The 24,685-nt window shown below is 44.6% G+C and overlaps 1 protein-coding gene across 4 annotated transcripts in view; it reads left to right on the top strand.

Moving 5' to 3' along the window:
• Positions 1 to 24,685, top strand: part of TTLL11 (tubulin tyrosine ligase like 11) — a 505,614-nt gene that overhangs the window by 302,814 nt on the left and 178,115 nt on the right. The window contains exon 9 of one of the 4 annotated variants that reach the window (XM_029612609.1): positions 20,073 to 20,305. The exons of the other annotated variants lie outside the window; for them this stretch is intronic. Within the exon in view, the coding sequence (XP_029468469.1) occupies positions 20,073 to 20,279 (207 nt within the window). The 3' untranslated portion in view covers positions 20,280 to 20,305. The remainder of the gene's footprint in view (positions 1 to 20,072; positions 20,306 to 24,685) is intronic. 4 annotated transcript variants of the gene reach the window in all.

The following is a 24,685-nucleotide window of genomic DNA, read 5'->3' as shown; positions in this document are numbered from 1 at the left end:
CATTTTCCATTCTATTAACCATTCCCTTCCTAATAATTCCTAACATTATGTTTGCTTTTTTGACTGCTGCAGCACACTGAGCCGACTGTTGGTTTTCCCCCATGATCTAGTTTAAAAGCTGCTCTGTCTTTTTTTAAATGTTAGCAATAGCAGCCTGCATCAGAATAGGCTGTCCCATCCCCAGAATGTTCCCCGGTTTCTAACAAATCTAAAACCCTCTTCCTTGCACAGTCATCTTATCCATACATTGAGACTCTGGAGCTCAAGCCTGTCTCTGGAGTCCTGTGCATGGAATAGGGAGCATTTCTGAGAATGCAACCCTAGATTTTCTGGATTGCACATTCCTACCTAAGAGCCTAAATTTAGTCTCCAGAACTTCCCTCTTGCACCTTTCTATGTTATTGTCACCCACGTATACCACAACAGTCAACTTCTTCCCAGCACTCTCTAAAATCTTATGTAGGTGTTGCATGAGGTCCACTTTGCACTAGGCAAGCAAGTTACCAAGAAATCGTCACACCCATATACCACCCAGTTATCTACATTCCTATTTATTTATTGATTGATCACTTAAAAGTCTAAGAAATTTACCTCACATACATACGGTATTAGTCTCCAAACAGAAAAGACAATACTGGATTACAATACAATTACTACAATTACAATACAGGATTATTCCAGTTCTGTATTAATAGACATGTATTTATTTATTTTAAGCTTTAAATACCACCTAAACAAAAAACAATGTATTAGGCAGTTTACATATATCATCTTATGCATGTACACAAAGACATACCATAACATAAAAATAGCCAAATCAATACAATTAATAAAATCATGTAATCATATCGGGAACTGCCTATATTGAAATATGCACATTGCTCTAAATCCCCTCACAGCTAGGAAATTAAAATGAAAGATTCCCATAAGCTTCCTGATATAAATAAGTACACTTAGCAAGGAATTCCATAATATTGGGCTGATGACAGAAAATGCCCCAGATCAGTTTTCTTACCAAGCGACTCTGTTTCAAAGGAGGATCAGTCAATTACAGATCATTAGTTGATTATAAAGCCCAAAAGAGAACACATCTAATCAATACTGAAATCTGTGCATGGACTAAGCCTTAGATTACATCAAAGACGTGGTCCAATAATAATCAAATCACCCACCAAAATGGCCATTCTAGCCCTTCCCTTCTGGACTCACAGCCCTGGAGTCACATCCTCTATGCGAGAAATTAAAGCATCACCTGAAGGAGAGCTACAGGATCACTCCCTGCCAATCCAAGGTGATTGTCTCCTGCCAGGTAATCGTGCTCCTCCAAATCAACACAAGAGCTTCTTGACTGGAGTTGGGGCTGCTCTGTCTCTGAAGGTCTCCTCTGTTTACCTTTCTGTTTGCCTCAGCTCTTCCAAGTCTGCCGTTCTCTGAGAGCCAGGAGCTCTTTATACCAGGTGCCCACATATAACCTCTCTCCAAAGGGTAGATAATCATACTCGTGGCACTCGGGCTAAAGACTGGATAGCCTCCAACTAGCTTCTGTACTTTTATCTGCATCTTAATTTTATCGAGTTGGTAGAGTTTTAAAAACTGATTAAGGAATAGGTTTTTAAATTTGACAAGGGGTTTTAAAATATTTATTTGGTGCCTTTTAAATCTAGGAAGGTCCACATTCAGACACAGTACGGCTAACAAAGTTAGCTAGATAAACTTAAACGGCTACCTTTGGAAGTATATTCAATAGTGAAACCGCATTATTGAATATAGCCAGCTATACTAAGGTTAACCAGCTAACTACAGTCTCCTAACTTTAGGACAGCTCTTTGATCCAACCAGACTTAACCGGCTGAATCATAATTCTATTTTACAAGACTGGAGAGGGACCCCGCGTGGAAGTGAGGTATAGGGCATGCTGGGCAGGCTCAGTATGCCTAATCAAAGTTTTAGGCACACAGTGTGAGGACTAACATTCTGCTGTCCTCTGAGAATTCCTGTTATAGGTAAGCAACTCAGCTTTATCCCTAAATGCACACAATTTTTGCACTTGAAAATAAATACTAACCTTAAAAGGTAACACACAATGGGGTAGATTTTAAAACCCCTGCGCGCCGGCGCGCCTATAGCCCCAGGACGCGCGTGAGTCCCAGGGATTCATAAAAGGGGTGGGAGGGGGTGTGTCCAGAGTAGGGTTGGTCCGGAGGTGTGACTGTTCGGGGGCAGGCTGGGAGGGCGGTCCCAAGTCCCCCGGCACTGCAGCCTGTGCCGGGGGATGCCGGGGCGGCGCACGCAAGTTACGCCTGCTTCAGGCAGGCGTAACTTGCCCAACAAAGGTAAGGGGGGGATTTAGGTAGGGCTGAGGGGTGGGGTAGTAGGGGAAGGAAGGCAAAGGTGGGGGGACGCGGAAGGAAAGTTCCCTCCGAGGCCGCTCTGATTTCGGAGCGGCCTCGGAGGGAACGGAGGCAGGCTGCGCGGTTCAGCGCGCGCAGGCTGCCAATTTTGCACAGCCTTGCGCACTCCAACCCCGGATTTTATAAGATACGCGCGGCTACGCGCGTATCGTATAAAATCTGGTGTACTTTTGTTCGCGCGCGCGTATGTTTTTAAAATCTACCTCAGCATGCATAGCCAGTAAAATTTTAATCTTTGAAGAAAATTTTTTTTTCAAGTTTTAATTTCTATCCTAGCAAGTCTAACTTAACCATCAGTAGATGAAGGTTCCTCAGTCAGCATTTTCTCTGGATTCAGTTGTTTATTCATTCAAAAAATAGAGAGTAGGGGATAGTCCATAAAGTCACTAAGTAGCACATTTAAAGCAAATTGGAGAAAATACTTTTTCACGCAATGTACAATGAAGCTCGATATCATTGCCGGAGAATATGGTAAAGGCTGTTAATATAGCTGGATTTTAAAAAGTTTTAGACAAGTTTCTTGAAGAAAACTTATAAACCATTATTAACCAGCTTGACTTGAGAAAAGCCACTGCTTATCCCTTAGTGTAAGCAACATGGAATCTATCTACTATTCAATCCTGCCAGGTACTTGTGACCTGGATTGGCCACATTTGGAAATAGGATAGTTGGCTTGAATGAACCCTTGGTCTAACCCAGTATAGCATGTAACTCTGTCGAAGGAAGTGGACACTTGTGGCTGTGGTGTGGTTAAGAACATAAGAAAATGCCATACTGGGTCAGACCAAGGGTCCATCAAGCCCAGCATCCTGTTTCCAACAGTGGCCAATCCAGGTCATAAGAACCTGGCAAGTACCCAAAAACTAAGTCTATTCCATGTTACTGTTGCTAATGGCAGTGGCTATTCTCTAAGGGGCGGATTTTCATACTCCGCGAATAGGCCTACTTTTGTTTGCGCTCCAGGCGCAAACAAAAGTACGCTGGATTTTAGTAGATACGCGTGGAGCCGCGCGTATCTGCTAAAAACCTGGATCGGCGCACGCAAGGCTATCGATTTTGTATAGCCGGCGCGCGCCGAGCCGCGCAGCCTACCCCCGTTCCCTCCGAGGCCGCTCCGAAATCGGAGCGGCCTCGGAGGGAACTTCCTTTTGCCCTCCCCTCACCTTCCCCTCCCTTCCCCTACCTAACCCACCCACCCGGCCCTGTCTAAGCCCCCACCTTACCTTTGTCGGGGGATTTACGCCTCCCTCCGGGAGGGCCAGCGGGCCTCTTACGCGCCGGGCCGCGACCTGGGGGCGGGTACGGAGGGCGCGGCCATGCCCCCTGACCGCCCCGGGCCGTAGCCACGCCCCCCGTACCCACCCCGAAAACGCTGCCGACACGCCCCGAAAACGCCGCGACGACCGGGACCGCCCCCGACATGCCCCCTCGGAGAACCCCGGGACTTACGCGAGTCCCGGGGCTCTGCGCGCGCCGGTAGGCCTATGTAAAATAGGCGCACCGGCGCGCAGGGCCCTGCTCGCGTAAATCCGGGCGGATTTACGCGAGCAGGGCTCTTAAAATCCGCCCCTAAGTGAACTTAATAGCAGGTAATGGACTTCTCCTCCAAGAACTTATCCAATCCTTTTTTAAACACAGCTATACTAACTGCACTGACCACATCCCCTGGTAACAAATTCCAGAGTTTAATTGTGCGTTGAGTAAAAAAGAACGTTCTCCGATTAGTTTTAAATTAGTTTTAAATTAGTTTTTAACTAATTTAAAAACTAAGAGGTCTCGACAACAAAAAAGGTCACCTTCTGATTCTGCTGGACCTCTCTGCAGCCTTCGACACAGTGGATCACAAAATTCTGCTTTCCAACCTTGAATCTATTGGGCTTGCTGGCAAAACTCTTAGTTGGTTTACTTCCTTCCTTAATAACAGATTTTTCAAAGTTTCTTACAACAATTCATCTTCAAGCCCTATCCCCCTCGAAACAGGTGTACCTCAGGGATCGGCTCTATCTCCCATTTTATTCAACATCTACCTTATTCCTTTATGCCATCTCTTATCAAGCCTTGACATAACTTATTACATGTATGCCGATGACATACAAATTCTTGTTCCAATCTCCTCTACGATAGAAGATGCCATGTCAAAAGCAGCCTCTCACCTTGATGCAATCAGAAACATGTTAATCCACCTCAAATTATGCTTAAATATGAGCAAAACTGAATGTATCCCAATTAACAGAAAAAACCTTGGATTAAAAACAATACCACCCTTTCACTTCGATAAGACCCTCATCCAACTTAAAGAAAACGTGAAAGACCTGGGTTTTTGGTTAGACATTGATCTAAATTACAAAAAACACATCTCTACAAAAATTAAAGAAGGCTTTCATAAACTTCAAATAATCAAACACCTAAAACCTCTTCTTCACCCTCACGATTTAAAAACCGTACTTCAAGCCCTCATCTTTTCCAGTTTGGATTACTGCAACTCCCTTTTGATTGGTTTACCAAAATCATCTTTGAGGCCCTTGCAGCTACTTCAGAATGCTGCTGCCAGATTTCTAACGGGTAAAAGCAAATATGATCACATTACCCCTGTCCTCAACCAATTACAATGGCTCCCAATAGAAAAAAGAATTGAATACAAAGTTCTTTCATTGATCCACAATGCAATCTACAAAGCCGACTACACTGCCTTTGATGACATTATACACATACTTCGCCCTCAACGCACAACAAGAACCTCTAGTAAACTTCAACTTGTGATTCCCTCACTCCCAAATGCCAAACTATCCTCCATCAGAAACAGAGCCTTCTCCATCATCGGACCAAAACTATGGAATTCACTACCCCACTTCCTCACCGCGCAAGAAAACTCAAAATCCTTCAAAAAAGAACTAAAGTCTTGGCTTCTCAACCATTCTCTTAAGGACAACTCTCAATAACTTTATACTATAATCCCTTAACTGCCAACTTTAAATATTCCATTTGGACAATCTCTACTGACTCAAGCCACTGATGCCTCCTTTTTGAAGAACCCAGTTATCTCTGCCTATCTATTCAGTGTATCTACCCTGTTTACACTATGTTCTTTGTTTATATCTCTTCTTTTGGTGCCATTTCCCACTATTGTTAAATTTAAAGTTTAATATCTTTCAATGTAACAAGTTGTTCTATATGTAAACCGGAGTGAAGGCAACTATGCTATACCTCGGTATATAAAAAAAATGCTAAATAAATAAATAAATAAATAAATAAATGTGCCCCATGCTAACTTCATGGAGTGCCCCCTAGTCTTTCTACTATCCGAAAGAGTAAATAACCGATTCACATCTACCCGTTCTAGACTTCTCATGATTTTAAACACCTCTATCATATCCCCCCTCAGTCGTCTCTTCTCCAAGCTGAAAAGTCCTAACCTCTTTAGTCTTTCCTCGTAGGGAAGCTGTTCCATTCCCCTTATCATTTTGGTAGCCCTTCTCTGTACCTTCTCCATCGCAATTATATCTTTTTTGAGATGCGGCGACCAGAACTGTACACAGTATTCAAGGTGTGGTCTCACCATGGAGCGATACAGAGGCATTATGACATTTTCCGTTTTATTCACCATTCCCTTTCTAATAATTCCCAACATTCTGTTTGCTTTTTTGACTGCCGCAGCACACTGAACCGACGATTTCAATGTGTTATCCACTATGACACCTAGATCTCTTTCTTGGGTTGTAGCACCTAATATGGAACCTAACATTGTGTAATTATAGCATGGGTTATTTTTCCCTATATGCATTACCTTGCACTTATCCACATTAAATTTCATCTGCCATTTGGATGCCCAATTTTCCAGCCTCACAAGGTCTTCCTGCAATTTATCACAATCTGTTTGTGCTACCTAGTGAGTGAGCTCGCTTAAACCCATGCTGGCAGCTGGTGGAGAAGCCCATAGGCAGGACTGGCTGGAACTTCACCTGTACTGCAGGTTGAGCCCTTGGGTTCTGGCGACTGGCAGTTGGGTCCTAGGGCTATCTTGAGCAAGAGTCGTGGCAGACAGCAGAATGGATAACAGGCCAGAGGGTGGGGCAATCTATAGATAGCAGAACGGGTAACAAACCAGAGGTCGGGGCAGGCAGCAGACAACGGAAGGTCAGGTGGCAGATCAGAATCAGGTAGTCAGTCCGAGACAAATAGGACAGACGAGGGACAAGGCCAACAGGACAAGCACGAAGGGAACAAGCAGGGCCAAGGAACAAGGATGAACAGGCAAGGAATTAGACAAGGAACAGAGCATGGAGGAGGCTAGGACAAGACAGGGAACAACAGAACAAGGCTCAAGGCAAGAACGAGACAAGGATATGAACGCGCACTGGAATAGAAGGGCACCAGGAGACTTAATTCTGAGTCACTAGCTGGTTGCAAAGGAGTTCCTTAAATACTCATGGAGGATGTGATGACATCAGCTAGCACCACGGGAAGACCCGGCTAGGGGACCTATAAAGGAAGAACAAATTTACAGGACGTTCTGTCCCGAGTCCTTGGAACAGCATGTTGCCGGAGTTGCTTCAGATCAGAAGTGAGGAACTTAAATAGTAGTTCTTATGTAATTTATGAGTTGCAATGATTTTTTTTTTAAAGATATGCTGTTTTACTCATTTTAAAATTGGACTTTCATATTTGAAATTATAGAATTCCTTAGAATCATTATCGAGGAATAAAAGCATAGTTTTAAAAACGTAAAAGTAAGCTCCTTCAAGATCTTTCTATTTGATTATGTGCTCTCATAACATATTAAAATAAGGTCAATGTGTTCTGCACCATGTAAGAAATTTCATAAGAATCTATACTGATATTTCTACTGAGAATATTCTACTGTTATTCTTTTTCAGGTAGAATGCTATTTCTGTCTCTAAATATCTAGTTTGTCATGCCTTTTGAATGAATGTTTCAGCAACACATTCGGCTGACTCTGTATCTTGTAAAATAGAAAAGAAATGGCTGTAAAACTGCATGTGATCTGACTTTTAGTTCAGCATCCCGGAAGTCTGTAGTGCATAAGTTACCTTTAGTTATTGCGGTAAACTCCAGGAATTCATAGTATCTTTTTCTGAGAAGAATAATTTCCACCAGGAAAAAAGCCAGACTAATTAATTGCAACTTAGTCCCCTAAACAAATCCATAGCAATAAACTCAAAACTCACGTCTTCCATCTAGCCTGCTTGTAAAGCCCCATGTGGGTTACTTCCTACTGTCTCTGTACTGCTGCATATGGTTATCCTGAAAACAAATTGGAAGCCGATCCAAGGTTGCTGTATGGCTATCCTGAGACAGAAATGGCTTGTCAGTCTTCCTGATAAGGGTGCCAAAATAAATGCATGTACAAACACACAAGCTAAGATTAAAATTGATGTATTTACTAGATTTTTTTTATTAATAAAATAGTATTATATATTTTATCCCAGGACAAGCAGGATGCTAGTCCTCACATATGGGTGACATCAGTAATGGAGCCCTATGTACGGAAAACTTCTTTAAAAGTTTCTATGAAACTTTTGAATGGCACCGGAGTGCCTACTGAGCATGCCCAGCATGCTATGATATTCCCTGCCACAGGGGTCTCTCTTCAGTCTTCTTTTTTCCGCGAAGTGGTTAGCCTCGCGGTTTGATTGGAGTCTGAGGTGAATTTTCATCTCCAAAAAATTCGGAAAATTTCAAAAAATATTACCTTCACCATAGGGGTTTTCCCATTTCCCATTTGGCGGTAACTTTTTTCTCTTTCGATTCCCGGCTGGGAACGATAAAATTCGGGTTTTCGCCGTCGACGGCCGTCCGGCGCCATGGCCTCCGGGTTTAAAAAGTGCCCGAATTGCTCTAGAACAATGTCGATTACCGACCCGCATTTTGAATGTGTTCTTTGCCTAGGCAAGGATCACAACATTCAGGCATGTTCATCTTGTGCTGAAATGACCACTAAGGGTCGGCGACTTAGGGCCGAAAAGATGGAGCAGCTTTTTTCAGTTCAGCTGCTTCCAAGACCGTCCACTTCGGCTCAGTCTTCGCCATCGGCCTCGGTTCGGCAACTGCTATTAAAAAAGAAACTCCCGGCTGCGGGAGACGCTTCCACTCCATCCCCGTCGATTTCATCGAAGGCATCCACTTCAGGAAGCGACAAACAGCCTGAGAAGCATCGACATCGACGACGGCGGGAGTCGGTGTCTGGAGACACTACCACAGGTACGGCCTCTCCGGCAAAGAAAACCCGGACGGAAGCAGAGGCTCCAAGGCCTACTGATGGGCGATCCCCACCGATATCGGTGCCGGGTTCCGAACCTCCTCAGGGCCCTGAGGAGGAATCGGCATCGCCAACACCGCCTCCCTCCACAGCTGCTCTGTTTTCACCAGCTGTGCGAGTGGAACTTGACTCCCTCATACGTCAAGCGGTGCAACAGGCTCTCCGAGACGCAATTCCACCATCGATGCCGATTCCACAACCATCGATGCCCATCTCTGCACCAACGATTCCGGGGTCATCGACGATGCCGCGGGAACCGACATCGATTCCAACCCCGGTGCATTCACCGATACCACATACGCCCCCTCCGATTCCGTCTTCGGTGCCACCGATGCCCATGCCGGTGCCCTCACCAGGAAGGCCGATTCCAGCACCGATTACTCAGGAAGATGTTCCCATTCTGCACCCAGTTTTCAACAAATTGGACACACTACTGGGGATCTTGACAAGACAAGTACCACAGGATCCACTTCCAGGCCCTTCAGGGGTACCGGGGCCCCCTAGGCCACACTCACCTGTAAAAGCGTCAGTTCCTTACCCCAGGCCACAGGATGAACCGGATGATTCCAATTCTGAATATTCTTTGGAGGAAGATTTATTCTCGGAACCATCTCCAACTGAGGATCACAGAAAGTCTCCACCTGAAGACCTCTCCTTTACAAATTTTGTTAGGGAAATGGCTGACACCATTCCATTCCCTATACAAACAGAGGTGGATCAGAGACAAAAGACTTTGGAAGTCTTACAGTTTGTAGACCCTCCAAAGGAGATGTTGGCAATCCCAGTTCATGAAGTCTTACAGGAACTTCAACACAGAATCTGGGAGCATCCAAGTTCTGTCTCACCGGTTAACAAACGAGCTGAAGCCACGTACTTGGTACAACCAACTCCAGGATTCCAAAGGACACAACTGCCCCACCAATCAGTGGTGGTAGAATCCGCCCAAAAGAAGGCAAAGAGACAAAAATCTCATGCTTCAGTGCCACCTGGGAAAGAGAGTAGGTTGTTAGACAACCTAGGCAGAAAAGTTTTCCAGGGTTCCATGCTGGTATCAAAAATTACATCTTACCAGCTGTACATGAACCAATACCAAAGGAACCTTTGGAAACAGGTTCAGGAACTTTCTCTTGCCCTTCCGGATCAATACCAAGAGGCATTTCAAACACTTGTACATAAAGGCCTTGACTCTGGCAAACACGAAGTCAGAGCAACTTACGACTGTTTTGAGACAGCAGCAAGGTTGTCAGCATCAGCTATAGCGGCAAGACGATGGGCATGGCTGAAAGCCTCGGATCTTCGCCCAGAAGTCCAAGATCATTTGTCTGATCTACCATGCTTAGGGGATAATCTCTTCGGAGACAAGATAAAAGAAGCTGTAGCGACACTTAAAGACCACTCGGAGACGTTAAAGCAATTGTCGTCTCAGCCTCAGGAGTCACAGGCCTCTTCTAGAAAGTTTCCAAGAAGAGACACTCGACGGCCTTACTATCGCCAACGTAGATACTACCCCCCAGCAGGTAGACAAAGACCTAGCCGCCCAGCACAACGCCAGCAGCCTAGGCAAAGGCAGCCGAGGGCTCAGCCACCTCCACAAACGACAGCCACTTCTGGTTTCTGAACATCCCCAGAGAGCAGCAGCATAAATCCGTTCCCAGAAATACCTGTAGGAGGCCGCATTCAACACTTCCTCAGCAATTGGGGCCTCCATCACCACCGACCAGTGGGTGTTATCCATCACAACTCACGGTTACAGGTTGGATTTCTCAACTACCCCTATAGAGAATCCACCACTTCACTCTCACTCAATAAATCAACACTCCATAATTCTTCAAACAGAATTATCCACCCTTCTGAGAGCCAGGGCCATAGAACCAGTTCCTGGTCCTCAAAAGGGCAGAGGATTCTACTCTCGATATTTCCTCATTCCAAAGAAAACAGGAGGCCTTCGTCCTATCCTAGACCTCAGGAATCTCAACAAATTTCTCAAAAAAGAAAAATTCAGAATGGTATCCCTAGGCTCCATTCTACCTCTTCTTCAAAGGGGAGATTGGCTCTGCTCTCTGGATCTTCAAGATGCCTACGCTCACATCCCCATCTACCCTCCTCATCGCCAGTACCTGCGATTTCGGGTACTAGATCAACACTTTCAATACAGAGTGCTGCCATTCGGCCTCGCATCAGCACCAAGAGTATTCACGAAATGCATGGCTGCAGCAGTGGCACACCTACACAAACAAAAAGTGCACGTGTTTCCTTATCTGGACGATTGGCTCATCAAAAGTCATTCAAAAGAAGGTGCTGTCACTTCCCTCAAGCTCACCATCCAAGTCCTTCATTCCTTGGGATTTCTCATCAACTACCAGAAATCCCATCTGTCACCAACTCATCTACTACAGTTCATAAGTGCAGAGCTAAACACTACGCTAGCGACTGCTTTTCTACCAAGAGACCGTGCTCAGACACTTGTCCTCTTATCTCACGATCTCCGCAACCGATTCAAGGTGACAGCTCACCAGTGCCTCATTCTTCTAGGGCACATGGCTTCCACGGTTCATGTAACTCCCATGGCCAGACTGACCATGCGACTTCTACAATGGACACTCAAGACACAGTGGATACAAGCCACTCAACCAATGTCCACTCCTATTTACATCACACCAGAGCTCAAAGCTGCACTTCTCTGGTGGACGTTAATGCCCAACCTGCTCAAAGGTCTACCTTTTCAGCAACCAGTTCCACAAGTGACGTTGACTACAGATGCATCCACCTTAGGGTGGGGAGCGCATATTGGTCATCTAAAGACACAGGGCAAGTGGACACGACTCGAAGCCACTTTTCAGATAAACTTCCTAGAGCTTCGAGCTATACGCTATGCGCTGCATGCATTCAAAGACTGCCTATCACACAAGACTGTTTTAATCCAAACGGACAACACAGTAGCCATGTGGTACATCAACAAACAAGGAGGGACAGGTTCGTACCTTCTTTGTCAAGAAGCAGCACAAATTTGGGACTGGGCCCTGACACATTCAATTCTTCTACGGGCCACCTACCTAGCGGGCATCCACAACACAGTGGCGGATCGCCTCAGTCGTCAGTTCCAACCACACGAATGGTCCTTGGATCCAACAATAGCATCCAAGATCTTCCAGCGCTGGGGACAACCCACGATAGATCTCTTTGCATCCCAGCTCAACTGCAAGGTGAACAATTACTGCTCTCTACTCCGACAGCAGAACAGCCTACCAAAGGACGCATTTGCTCGCCATTGGAACTCAAGCCTGTTATACGCGTATCCTCCGATACCACTTATAACCAAAACACTAGTGAAGCTACAACAGGAAAAGGGGACTATGATACTCATAGCCCCATATTGGCCTCGACAAGTATGGTTCCCCACACTGCTAGATCTCTCAGTCAGGGATCCCATTCGCCTGGGAGTAGCTCCCAATCTCATAACTCAGGAACAGGGTCAGTTGCGCCACCCCAACCTTCAATCCCTGTCCCTGACAGCATGGATGTTGAAAGCTTGATCTTACAGCCATTCAACCTCCCATCCGCTATATCTCAAGTACTTATAGCTGCACGTAAACCTTCCACTAGAAAGAATTATTCCTACAAATGGAAACGGTTTACGCTGTGATGCACTCAGCAGGATTTAGATCCTTTCACTTGTCCCACTACATCGCTACTTGATTACCTTTACCATCTTTCAAACTCTGGTCTAAAGACATCATCTGTAAGGGTACACTTAAGTGCAATCTCAGCTTACCATAATAAGCTGGACGACGCTCCTATCTCCACACAGCCTCTCGTCAGTACATTCATGAGAGGCCTAACTCACATTAAACCTCCAGTTCATTCCCCAAGCATACAATGGGATCTGAACGTAGTACTCACTAGACTTATGCGTTCTCCCTTTGAACCCATAAGTAACTGTGACCTTAAATACCGGTATTTCTCATAGCCATCACTTCGGCCAGAAGGGTCAGTGAATTACAAGCACTAGTCACATACGAACCTTTTACAAAGTTCTTACATGACAGGGTAGTCCTCCGGACACATCCAAAGTTCCTTCCTAAGATTGTCACGGAATTTCACTTAAATCAATCCATAGTTTTACCTACATTCTTTCCTAGGCCTCATTCCCATCAAGGTGAAAGAGCCCTACATACGTTGGACTGTAAGCGTGCGCTCTCCTTCTATTTAAACCGCACTACAGCCCAAAGAAAATCCAGTCAGCTGTTTGTATCCTATGATCCAAACAAACCAGGCAAAGCAGTGGGTAAGCATACTCTGTCAAAATGGCTAGCAGATTGCATACAATTTTGTTATGAAAAAGCAGGCCTTACTCTTCAAGGGCGAGTAAACGCACACTCAGTCAGAGCAATGTCAGCCTCAGTAGCACACCTTCGCTCTGTGCCTATTCTGGACATTTGTAAAGCAGCAACATGGAGTTCGCTTCACACCTTTGCAGCTCACTTCTGTTTAGACAAGGAAGGAAGACAAGATTCAGCATATGGACAATCCGTCTTAAAGAACTTGTTTCCAGTATAATCCCAACTCCTTCTACATCCAACCTGCTGTGATTTCGGCTGATTCATTTCAATAACAATACCTTACGGTTACTTCAGCACAAAATGACTCAGCCTCTAGCTTGCTAATCACCCATATGTGAGGACTAGCATCCTGCTTGTCCTGGGATAAAGCAAAATTGCTTACCTTGTAATAGGTGTTATCCCAGGACAGCAGGATGTAGTCCTCACGAAACCCACCCGCCACCCCGCGGAGTTGGGTTCGATACGTTTATTATTTTATTTTTGGCTAACGCTAATTGCTACAAAACAAGACTGAAGAGAGACCCCTGTGGCAGGGAATATCATAGCATGCTGGGCATGCTCAGTAGGCACTCCGGTGCCATTCAAAAGTTTCATAGAAACTTTTAAAGAAGTTTTCCGTACATAGGGCTCCATTACTGATGTCACCCATATGTGAGGACTACATCCTGCTGTCCTGGGATAACACCTATTACAAGGTAAGCAATTTTGCTTTGCCCACTGTGTTGTACTTTACTTTTTAATGTACATTTGGAAAACGAGACAAATTAGAAATTATCTAATTTACAAGAACTGCTTCTGAGAAAGCCCAGTGGCTTAGGCTTTAGCACCATGTGCAGGTGATCTGGGTTTGGATTCCCCATCCATCAGGGTTTCTTGGACTTCGGTGTGCCACAGAGTGATAAATTATGGGGAGAGGGAATATAACTGTCTATATTGTGGTAAGTGTGCATTGGAGTAGGTGACTCTCCAGTTCTCAGGTTGGTGAAGGGGAGGAAAAACCCTCTTATATTTTGCATCCTTAAAATTCCAAGCCTAGTAACATGCCATTAGCAAGCTAATGGAGCAGCTCCTATGTGTATAGGTATATTTTCAGTGAATACTCTTTCTTTTTTCAAGTCGACGATTATTTAAAAAATAAATGTAAACACGACATCAACCAACAGTTGGTTCAAATATCTTAGGAATTTTCAAAACAAGATCCCATTAAACAAGATCCCGTTATTTATACATTGGGTGCAATGGTTTATAGACCTTCATACCATCCCGCGTTCTTTTGAGCATCTCTGCTCTTTGTTTAAGCCGCTTGTGGGATCGTCTTTAATCATAGGTCTTTTTCACGCGTATCAAAAAAAATTTTTCCTTTTTGTTTTTTCCGAAAAAGACCTATGATTAAAGACGATCCCACAAGCGACTTAAACAAAGAGCAGAGACACTCAAAAGACCGCGGGATGGTATGAAGGTCTATAAACCATTGCACCTGATGTATAAATAACGGGATCTTGTTTAAAGGGATCTTGTTTTGAAAATTCATAAGATATTTGAACCAACTGTTGGTTGACATCATGTTTACATTTATGTATATTTTCATACATGTTTGCTCTGCTCTTATTACTCCACCCTGTGACATGATTTCTTTCATAAGTAAAAAAAAACCAAACAAAAACACACTTTTCCATCAATAAGTTGGCTGAATTAGCCATGACATGTGAGTGATGTCATCTGGTGGCACCAAATGGCCTCGTCTCTGCTAATTAGTAGAGCTTTTAACTCTACTGAGCATGTGTGGGAGTTCCCATATGGGCATTGCCTCATGGGCTCTTCAGTCATTTTTTTTGTCCAAGTACTGCATGAACATGTACTCAGTCTCTCCATTCTTTCTTTCTCTGAATTCTCAACTTGTTACAATTTTTTCTTCAGTCTACTTTACTTTCAAGTTGCCTTGCTGCCTCTGCAGCACCCACTTTTCAGTGCTAAACAAAAAAAAAATAAGATTTTGCCTCTTGAACATGTCTGGCAAAAACAAACCCTCTGTGAGTGGATTCAACAACTGAATCTGTGGTAAGGTAATGTTCTTCACTGATGATCACATGCTGTGCTATCGATGCCATGGGCTGAACCATGATCAGGTAAACTACTTCACCTGTGGACAGATGACCCTGTGTTCTCAGTGTTCCAGAACTTGTAAGATCAAGTTGCTGCATAAATCTCTTCAGAGTCACAGCAGATTATCTTCCCACAGTGCAATGTCGTCTATCTTGCTGTTTAAATAGTTGAGCAAGAGCTCCTCAAAAACTCCCCCCCCCCATCAGCACAGGGGATCAAGTAGTGCAAGCTGCCCTGAGTCAAGGAACAAGCAGCATCTCTGGGGCCATTGGAGCTTGCCTTGAGGAAACATAAATCCTCAAAGTGTACTGCATTGGCACTGTCAACACACATTGTATCAGCATCAGTGATGCAACAGGTTTCAACACCATCAGTGCAAGGTATGTCAACTTGGTCAACTCATGGCGCATTGATGCACATGACACACCGGTGCAATCGATGCATCAAAGCCCTCAGTTCATGGGGCCCACATGTCTGCACCTTGATGCATCAATGCTACTATGCTCGCAGTGCACATGACCCATCGAAGAACAGCACAAGAACACACTGCGAAGAAGCTCCTTCCAGACCGACAATCCCAATGCAGCAAATGAATGCTTCAAAAAAACATCCCCACTCTGCCCCAGCTTCAACTCAGTTCAAAGGAAACCACTTACAATTAAAGAAACATTTCTATGCAGCTTCCAGTCATTCAACTCCTTTGAAGCACAAGGCTCCTATAGTGCGGCAATCAATGCACCAAGCCCTCAAGCAGTTATCATGCTACATTATCTACATAACTTTTTGCCGGTCACCCTAGATTAGGTACAGAAGGGGATTTGTTGCTTCTGCCCCGTCCAGTTCCAAGAATCCTCACATTTTCTGCTGTGGGCTGGAAAGAAGCGCTTAACATTAGCAGCTAAAAGAGAAACATCTTTATTCAAGGAAATGGGATATCCCAGGCGTGTGCAGGTCACTTGAACAGTCAAAGATTGATGCAGACTCAGATTGTTACTGATACAATAGGCTAAATAGGTCATCAGCTCTTACTTGCACACCAATGAGTTAGCTACTTAGTTAATATAAGATTTCCTAATTGGTTGGCATTATCATTTTATCTCATATATGCTAATAAGATAGGATTCTTGTAAGTCATGTGATTTCTTGTAAATTGAGCCCAGAAAGCAGAAACAAAACTCAGTGATGACGCTTAAAATACATTTCTACCTTTTACATAATTTTTAGCATTCTCCTAGGACAAGCAGGATGGTAGTCCTCACATATGGGTGACATCATCAGATGGAGCCTGGCACGGAAAACGTGTGTCAAAGTTTCTAGAACTTTGACTGGCACACTGATCATGCCTAACATGCCCTAATCCACGTGTCTACACAGGGTTCCTTTTCAGTCTCTTTTTTTCCCACGGAGCTTTCACCTCGAAGTGTTGGAGTTTGTGCTCTTTTCTTCTGGAAAACTTTCCACTGTGGGATTTTTTTCATTCTTTTCCTGCGCCAGGTCCCTCTCTGTTCTCCCTGCTTAGTTAATCCCTGCTGTGTGGTAAGTTGTTTTTTTTTTCTCTTTTCGTTTCGTGATCTGTTCCCGCAGCGGTGGTGCTTCGGTGTTCGCCAGTCATTGACCATTTCACTGCTATCATTATGGCATCGTCGGGTTTTTGTAAGTACCACCAGTGCCCCCGGATTATGGCTATCACAAATCCACATGATGTGTGCATCCTTTGTCTGGGGCATCCTATGATGTTAGGGGGTGTCCTTTTTGTGACCAAATGACCCCCCCAAGTGCCAGCATGCCCGCCTTGATAAGATGAAGAAGCTGTTCAGCTCGAAGAAACCCGAGCCTTCGATGTCCGTGTTTGTCATCAACGCCAAGGGATCAGCAGCAACCAGTGGACACCGATCTCTCAACATCGGCCCCTCCACCGGTGCCGCTAAAAGAGGAGATGGTGGATCAGATATCTTTGGTATTCTCCAGGTCGAGGGTGTTTGGATCTTCGACTTCCATCTGGGTGCTAAGGAAAGACCAAGCTGAGTACCAAGCAAAAGCTTGTAAACTTCACCACCAGTCTCCGGTGCACAGAGCTGGGCTCTAGTTGGCATTGTTTCTTGCTGCGATGCCCCCGAAGCATCCCTGTGGCGAGGAGGTTGTACCCTTCATCGATGCTGGGGGTCCAAGGCAGTTCCCACCTATCCTGGTGTCAGGTAACAACCTCCTTCGTGCCTCCAAGAAGGATCAGGCCACTCCTTTTCCTCCATCCCAGCCAGTCCTGGCGTCTGTGGCCTTCGAGGAGGAGCACAGGATAAAACTAGCCATGGATAGAGTCCTACGGGGAATCGAGCAGTTGCCGCCACTGGGGCTGGTTTCCACGATCTCCCTGCTGGAGCCATTGTTGGAGCAGCTCAATGTCGTCCTGGGCGCTCTCCCGACCCAGCTGGTGGCAGTGCCCCAAGGGCCATCCTTGCTTCCTCCAACCGATGCCATCCTTGTTTATGCTCCTCCGATGAGGAATCCATTGGGGCCAGCGGCATCATTGTGCCCCCCCCCCCCCCCGCCCCACAGCCAGCGTTGCTGGGTCCGCCTGCAGAATTATTGGTGCCATCGGCAGCATTGTAGCCATCTCTGCATTCAGTGCCTAGGCCTCGGGCCATAGGCAGAACCCACGGGCGTTTGTCCCATGGTTTTTAGTGAGGATGCCGCCCCTTATGACCTCTATGGGGATGATGCCATCTCTGACTCCTCTTCAGAGGATGTTGATGGCCTCCTCTTGGACCCATATCCTCTGGAGGAACATCGGAGGTCCCCGCCTGAGTTTCTAAAAAGAGAAATATTAAAGATGGTTTCTCTGGGCACCCTGTTTCTCCTCCTGCAAAAAGGGGACTGGCTATACTCCTCAATTTAAAAGATGCCTATATCCACATTGAGATCTTCTGCAATCACAGGAAGTATTTCAGGTTTGTGGTGGGTGAGTGCCACTTCCAGTACAGTGTTGCAGTGTTGCCCTTTGGTCTGGCCTCTGCACCACGCGTCTTCACCAAATGTCTGGCTGTGGTGGGGGTGCCCCATCGATGATTGAGAGTGCAAGTCTTCCCCTACCTGGACAGCTGGTTGGTCAAGAGCCCTATCCAGGCGGGTGTGACATGGTCCCTGCATTTAACTGTCCAGGTGTTGGAATCACTGGGGTTCGTTATCAAATTCCCAAAGTCTCATCTACGCCCGTCGCCTCTGCTGGACTTTATTGGCACTCTGTTAGACACGGCTCAGGTGAAGGCCTTCCTGCTCCGTGCCAGGGTCCTTACCTTGGCATTCATTGTGGGATTTGTGCAACAGAGTCAGCAGGTCTCAGCGTGGCAAATGTTGCATCTATTGGGCCATATGGCTGCAACAGTGCGTGTTTGCACATGCGCAGAGCCCAGTGGACCATGAGGTCCAAGTGGCAACAAGCCACCCAGGGCCTCCAGGTACGCATCTGCATTACTCTGCCCCTCCGGGGCATTGTGGGGGAGTCTCTCTAATTTGGTGCAGGGACTGACGTTTCAAACTCCCCCTCCCTAAATAGTTCTCACTATGGATGCGTCTAACTTAGAGTGGAGCCCCCAGTACCCAGGGCTGGTAGTCTGCCCAGGAAGCACAATGCCAAATCAACTACCTGGAGCTACAAATGATCAAATACGCTCTCTGAGTCTTCAGGGATCAGCTAGCCAATAAGGTAATCCTGATCCAAACCAACAGCCAGGTGGTGACATGGTACATCAACAAACAGGGGGACACGAGATCATTCCTCCTGTGCCAGGAAGCGGTCCAGATCTGGTCTTGGGCCCTATCCCAAGGGAAGGTGCTCCAAGCCACGTATCTGTGGGAATGGAGAACGTGGTAGCAGACAGCTTATGTTGAACCTTTTCTTCCAGGGAAGGAGCATAAAGTACTGGATGTGCTGAGGAGGAAGATCAGAGCCATGGGTAATGTCAGTGGCCCACTTGCGTGGAGTTCCTCTCGTGGAGATCTTCAAGGCTGCAACATTGAGGTCTCTTTACATGTTTGCCTCTCATTATTGCCTAAATAGGGATGGTCAGCATGACAGTAGTTTTGGCCAGTCCATCCTCCAGAATCTTTCAGCTTAAAACCCAACTCTTCCTGCCTAGGGCCCTCTTTTTGGGTTCAGTGTTGTTGTGGCCATTGGCACTTTGGTTAGGTGTCTGTTGGTCCTTTTTTTGGGAACAGCCTGCAGCTAGGAATTCACCCATTTGTGAGGACTACCATCCTGCTTGTCCTCTGAAAAAGCAGAGTTGCTTACCTGTAACAGGTGTTCTTCTAGGACAGCAGGATGTTAGTCCTCACGAAACCCGCCCGCCCGCCTCACCATGGAGTTAGGTTTCTCCTCTGTTTATTTTTTTTTCGTAATTTTATGTTACGAGACTGAAGAGGGACCCCGCGTGGATGCGGGGATTAGGGCATGCTGGGCATGCTCAGTGTGCCAGTCAAAGTTCTAGAAACTTTGAACCAAGTTTTCTGTGCCAGGCTCTATCTGATGATGTCACCCATATGTGAGGACTAACATCCTGCTGTCCTAGGAGAACACCTGTTACAGGTAAGCGTCTCTGCTTTTCAGAAGCCTTGAATAGTTTTCCAAGTCTGAGAGATACCTTTTACAGGTGCATTTTTTATAAGAACTTTGTGGAGTGCCCTCACACTTCAAGATTACTGGTGGAGGGCTTCCAGTTGGAGGCACCAGACCCATTATGTTCCATATTACTGCTCACCTCCAGTAGACCTCCTCTTATGGAGCAGGAATTTGTTCTTGTCTCCACAGAGGATGTTCACTTCCTACACCAGGTCAGAGGACACATTAGTCACTCAACCAGATTGTAGATGTGGTAAAACATTTCTTTACCTCTTTGACTAAGGAGACAGAAGGAACTAACTATCCTTTCTTCTCCACTTTCACTACAGCGGCCTCAGACCGGAGTCCCAGTTTCAACTATTGGAATGAACACATCATCAGAAATTTTGCTACAGAGTTCTTCATCATCCCAGTCAATTGTAGCAAATTCAAGTGAGTCAAAGGTGACAGACAAAGGCATTTCTGCTTCAGAGCAATTGGAAAAAATCCATCACAGTGGAAAAAAACAATATTGGCCAAAAAAGCTACTTTCCTAAAAAGATATCTCAATGCCGCAGTAAGGGTAAGTATACAATCAATTTCAAAGACATCTATTAACATACAGTCATAAAAAGTTCTTATTAGCTTAAACAATTTATATTGAATCAGATCAACTGTTAATCTGTTTACAGTCAAGTACAAAACAATTTACATATCTCCTTAATCATTGGGGTCCCGAATTAGTAAGTCCACACCACTCGATGCAGAAGAGGGTTCTACAAGTATACCTTCTGACCCACTTGTAGATCCTCCTGACTGTACATCACTCCTGGAGGACCTATCTTATTCAAAATTTGTGGAAAAGGGAAAGACAAAGATAGAGACCCCCCGGTTGGAAGTCTTTGGTCAACTCCAAATATTGGACATTACATCAGAACCAGCGGCTTTGCCAGTCCATGACATTCTGAAACAGTTACAGATGAAAATGTGGGAAACTCCTATTTCTGGCATTTCTATGGCAAGAAAGCTGGGTCTCAAGTTTAGAGTTCAAAAGTCACTGGGGTTTGGAGTCTTCCAACTACCTCATCAGTCTGTCATTGTCAAGTCTGCCCTGAAAAAGGCAAAAAAGGCAAGAATTAATTTGAATTCACCTCCAAAGACCATAGGCTACTAGACAATTTTGTAAAGAAAGTATTTCCGAGCTCCATGCTTATCACTCATGACTGCATTTAAAAACTAAAGCCTTTTCTACAACCTGCAGATGGCAATACTTATTACCTCCAACCACCATTGGATGTTGAGGACTGCATAAGACAACATATTTGTTCTGAGTGGTTTGATTTCATCTCATTTACAGTACCTTATCAGCCTCCATTGGAACTTAATGTCTGCTATGGTTTAGAGCCAGTAGCATTTGAGACTGTTCATGAGAAGTTGATGGACCTCCCTTGTCTGGGGGACAATCTTTTTGGCAAAAAACTCAGAGAAATGATTGCTCAAATAAAAGAACAAAATGTGATTGTCCAATCCCTTTCAAAAGTCTCTGAGCAGCCTTCTTCAAGATACTTCTTCTTTTCCTACAAAAGGCCATATTTTTAGAGATGTCCATTCCATCCTTTTCAAAAGTACCGCCTCCCGCTTCTTCTGGCTCAACGACAGCAACCACTTTTGGCTAGATCTCGGCAGTAGGAACATTATCAGCCTAAAACACAACAGGCTCAGCCTAAACCTGGGACCAGTTTTTGATCTCTCTAAGCACTCAGTAGCCCTCTGGGGGGGGGGGGGGGGGGAAGGGGCAGAATCCAGGCCTTTTTGGATCCTTCTTGGATCAGGTCTTAAATATCATAGAGTCTGGATACTGTTTGCATTTCTCCCAGCTACCTTCACTTCCACCATACTCGACCTTCAATCTAGATCTGTCTCGCTTTACGTAGCTTTTTCTGGAGATGCAATCACTTCAACAATGGACAATAGAGCCAGTCCTCTCATCCTGACATGGCTTTTATTCCTATTTCAATATCCCCAAGAAACTGGGAGGATTTAGGCCCATTCTGGACAAACATCTATTCTGAGAGAAACTGAAAATGAATTCCCTCAGCACGATTCTCCTCTAAATCCAGAAAGGAGAATGGACGTGTTCTCTCGATCTGAAAGATATGTATGTTAATCCCTCCCCTCCCCTCCCAATGGTGCTGTTTTCACTTCAAGGTAGATTCTTCCATTATCAATACAAAGTTCTCCTATTTGGCATGTTGGCAACTCTAAGAATCTTCACTAAATGCCTCGCAGTAATAGTGGCACACCTGTGTTGCCAGAGGATTCAGATTTTCCTGTTCTTGGACAACTGACTATTCACAGCAACCTCTCAGAGAAAAAGTGTTGCTCTTTCTGCACAAGATGATCCATCTTCTACAAGATTTGGGATTTCTGATGATTTTGAGAAGTCTAATCTAGTGCCGACTCAGAGGATAAAATTCATGAATGGATAGACTCACTGCGTTTCTACAATCAGATTTCCAGAGAAATGGTGGGAGTTGCGCTGGTGGTTAAACACCCGCATGCTTCAAGATGAGGTTCTACTTCGTGCTATCCCCCATCAAGTAACCCTAGCAAATTATACCTCCATGGAAGGATGGGGCACCCACACAGGATCCTTTTGGAGCCAGGGCACTTGGTCGTTAAAGAAAAACCCTTTTCAGTCTGTTACAACTACAAGCAATTGGATACACTCTGCCAATGTTCAGACATTTTCTTTAAAAAGGAGATAGAGCAGCTTTTAAACTAGAACGAAGGGGAAAGCTGACAGTTGCTCAACAGTGCATGGTTCGGAGGGATGTATCTTCAAAGGATACTAATGATGCATTAGAATTAGGTCATCCCAACAGTGAGGTTCCAATAATAAGAAAAGTAGACCAAGTGCCTGTAATTAAAAACTCACCTGAGTTAAAATATTCCAATTTATCCCTATCAATTAAAAAGCAGAATGAAAATACAAACAAAAAACACACTTAGACTTCTGGCATTAACATACAAACATTTCAAAGAAGTAAGATGGGAGAATTTGAATGTATAGCAGTGAATAATGACATAGACTTAATTGGATTCTCAGAGTCATGGTGGAAGGAGGAAAACAAATGGGACAGTGCTATACCGGGATACAAACTATATCGCATTGACAGAGAGGAGCATCTGGGAGGTGGGGGTGGAGCTTTATGTCCAGGATGGCATAGAGTCCAAACGGATAAAGATCCTGCATAAGACTAAATGCACAATCAAATCTTTAAAGGGTAAAAATCCCTAGTGTGTTGGGGAAGAGTATAGAGATAGTATACTACCATCCACCTGGCCAAGATAGTGAAGACAGACAGTGAAATGCTACAAGAAATTAGGGAAGTTAATCAAATTGGTAGTGCCGTAATAATGGGAGACTAAATTACCCCAATATTGACTGAGTAAATGTAATATTGGGACATGCTAGAGAGATAAAGTTTCTGGACAGAATAAATGACAGTTTTATGGAGCAATTGGTTCAGGAACCAACGAGAAAGGGAGCAATTTTAGATCTAATTCTCAGTGGACCACAGGATTTGGTGAGAGAAGTAATGGTGGTGGGGCCATTTGGCAATAGTGATTATAATATGATCAAATTTGAATTAATGACCGGAAGTGGGACCGTAAGCAAATCCACGGCTCTAGTGCTAAACTTTCAAAAGGGAAACTTTGATAAAATGAGAAAAATGGTTAGAAAAAAACTGAAAGCAGTTACAAAGGTAAAAAGTGTGCAAGAGGCACAGTCCAGATGTATTCCAGACATTAAGAAAGGCGGAAGGAAGGCAAAACAATTACCGGCATGGTTAAAAGGTGAGGTGAAAGAAGCTATTTTAGCCAAAAGATCTTCATTCAAAAATTGGAAGAAGGGTCCAACAGAAGAAAATAGGATAAAGCATAAACGTTGGCAAGTTAAAAGTAAGACATTGATAAGATAGGCTAAGAGAGAATTTGAAAAGTTGGCCGTAGAGGCAAAAACTCTCAGTAAAAACTTTTAAAAATATATCCGAAGCAGAAAGCCTGCGAGGGAATTAGTTGGACCGTTAGATGATCGAGGAGTTAAAGGGGCACTTAGAGAAGATAAGGCCATCGCAGAAAGATTAAACTATTTCTTTGCTTCAGTATTTACTGAAGAGGATGTTGGGGAGATACCCGTTCCGGAGGTTTTTATGGGTAATGATTCAGATGGACTGAACCAAATCACAGAAAACCTAGAAGATGTGGTAGGCCTGATTGACAAACTGAAGAGTAGTAAATCACCTGAACCAGATGCTATACACCCCAGGTTTCTGAAGGAACTAAAAAATGAAATTTCAGATCTGTTAGTAAAAAATTGTAACCTATCATTAAAATCATCCATTGTACCTGAATTCTGGAGGGTGGCTAATGTAACCCCAATATTTAAAATGAGCTCCAGGGGCGATCCGGGAAACTACAGACCAGTTAGCCTGAATTCAGTGCTAGGAAAAATAGTGGAAAGTGTTCTAAACATCAAAATCACAGAACATATAGAAAGACATGGTTTAATGGAACAAAGTCAGCATGGCTTTACCCAAGGCAAGTCTTGCCTCACAAATCTGCTTCACTTTTTTGAAGGGGTTAATAAACATGTAGATAAAGGTGAACCAGTAGATGTAGTGTATTTGGATTTTCAGAAGGCATTTGACAAAGTTCCTCATGAGAGGTTTCTAGGAAAAGTAAAAAGTCATGGGATAGGTGGTGATGTCCTTTCGTGGATTGCAAACTGGCTAAAAGACAGGAAACAGAGAGAAGGATTAAATGGACAGTTTTCTCAGTGGAGAGGGGTGGGCAGTGGAGTACCTCAGGTATCTGTTCTGGGACCCGTGCTTTTCAATATATTTATAAATGATCTAGAAAGGAATACGATGAGTGAGGTAATCAAATTTGCAGATGA

Source organism: Rhinatrema bivittatum, chromosome 8, assembly GCF_901001135.1.
Source record: "Rhinatrema bivittatum chromosome 8, aRhiBiv1.1, whole genome shotgun sequence".
In the NCBI taxonomy this organism is placed as follows: domain Eukaryota; kingdom Metazoa; phylum Chordata; class Amphibia; order Gymnophiona; family Rhinatrematidae; genus Rhinatrema; species Rhinatrema bivittatum.
Note: the sequence above shows the minus strand (reverse complement) of the source record. Positions and strands in the feature narration are given on the sequence as shown.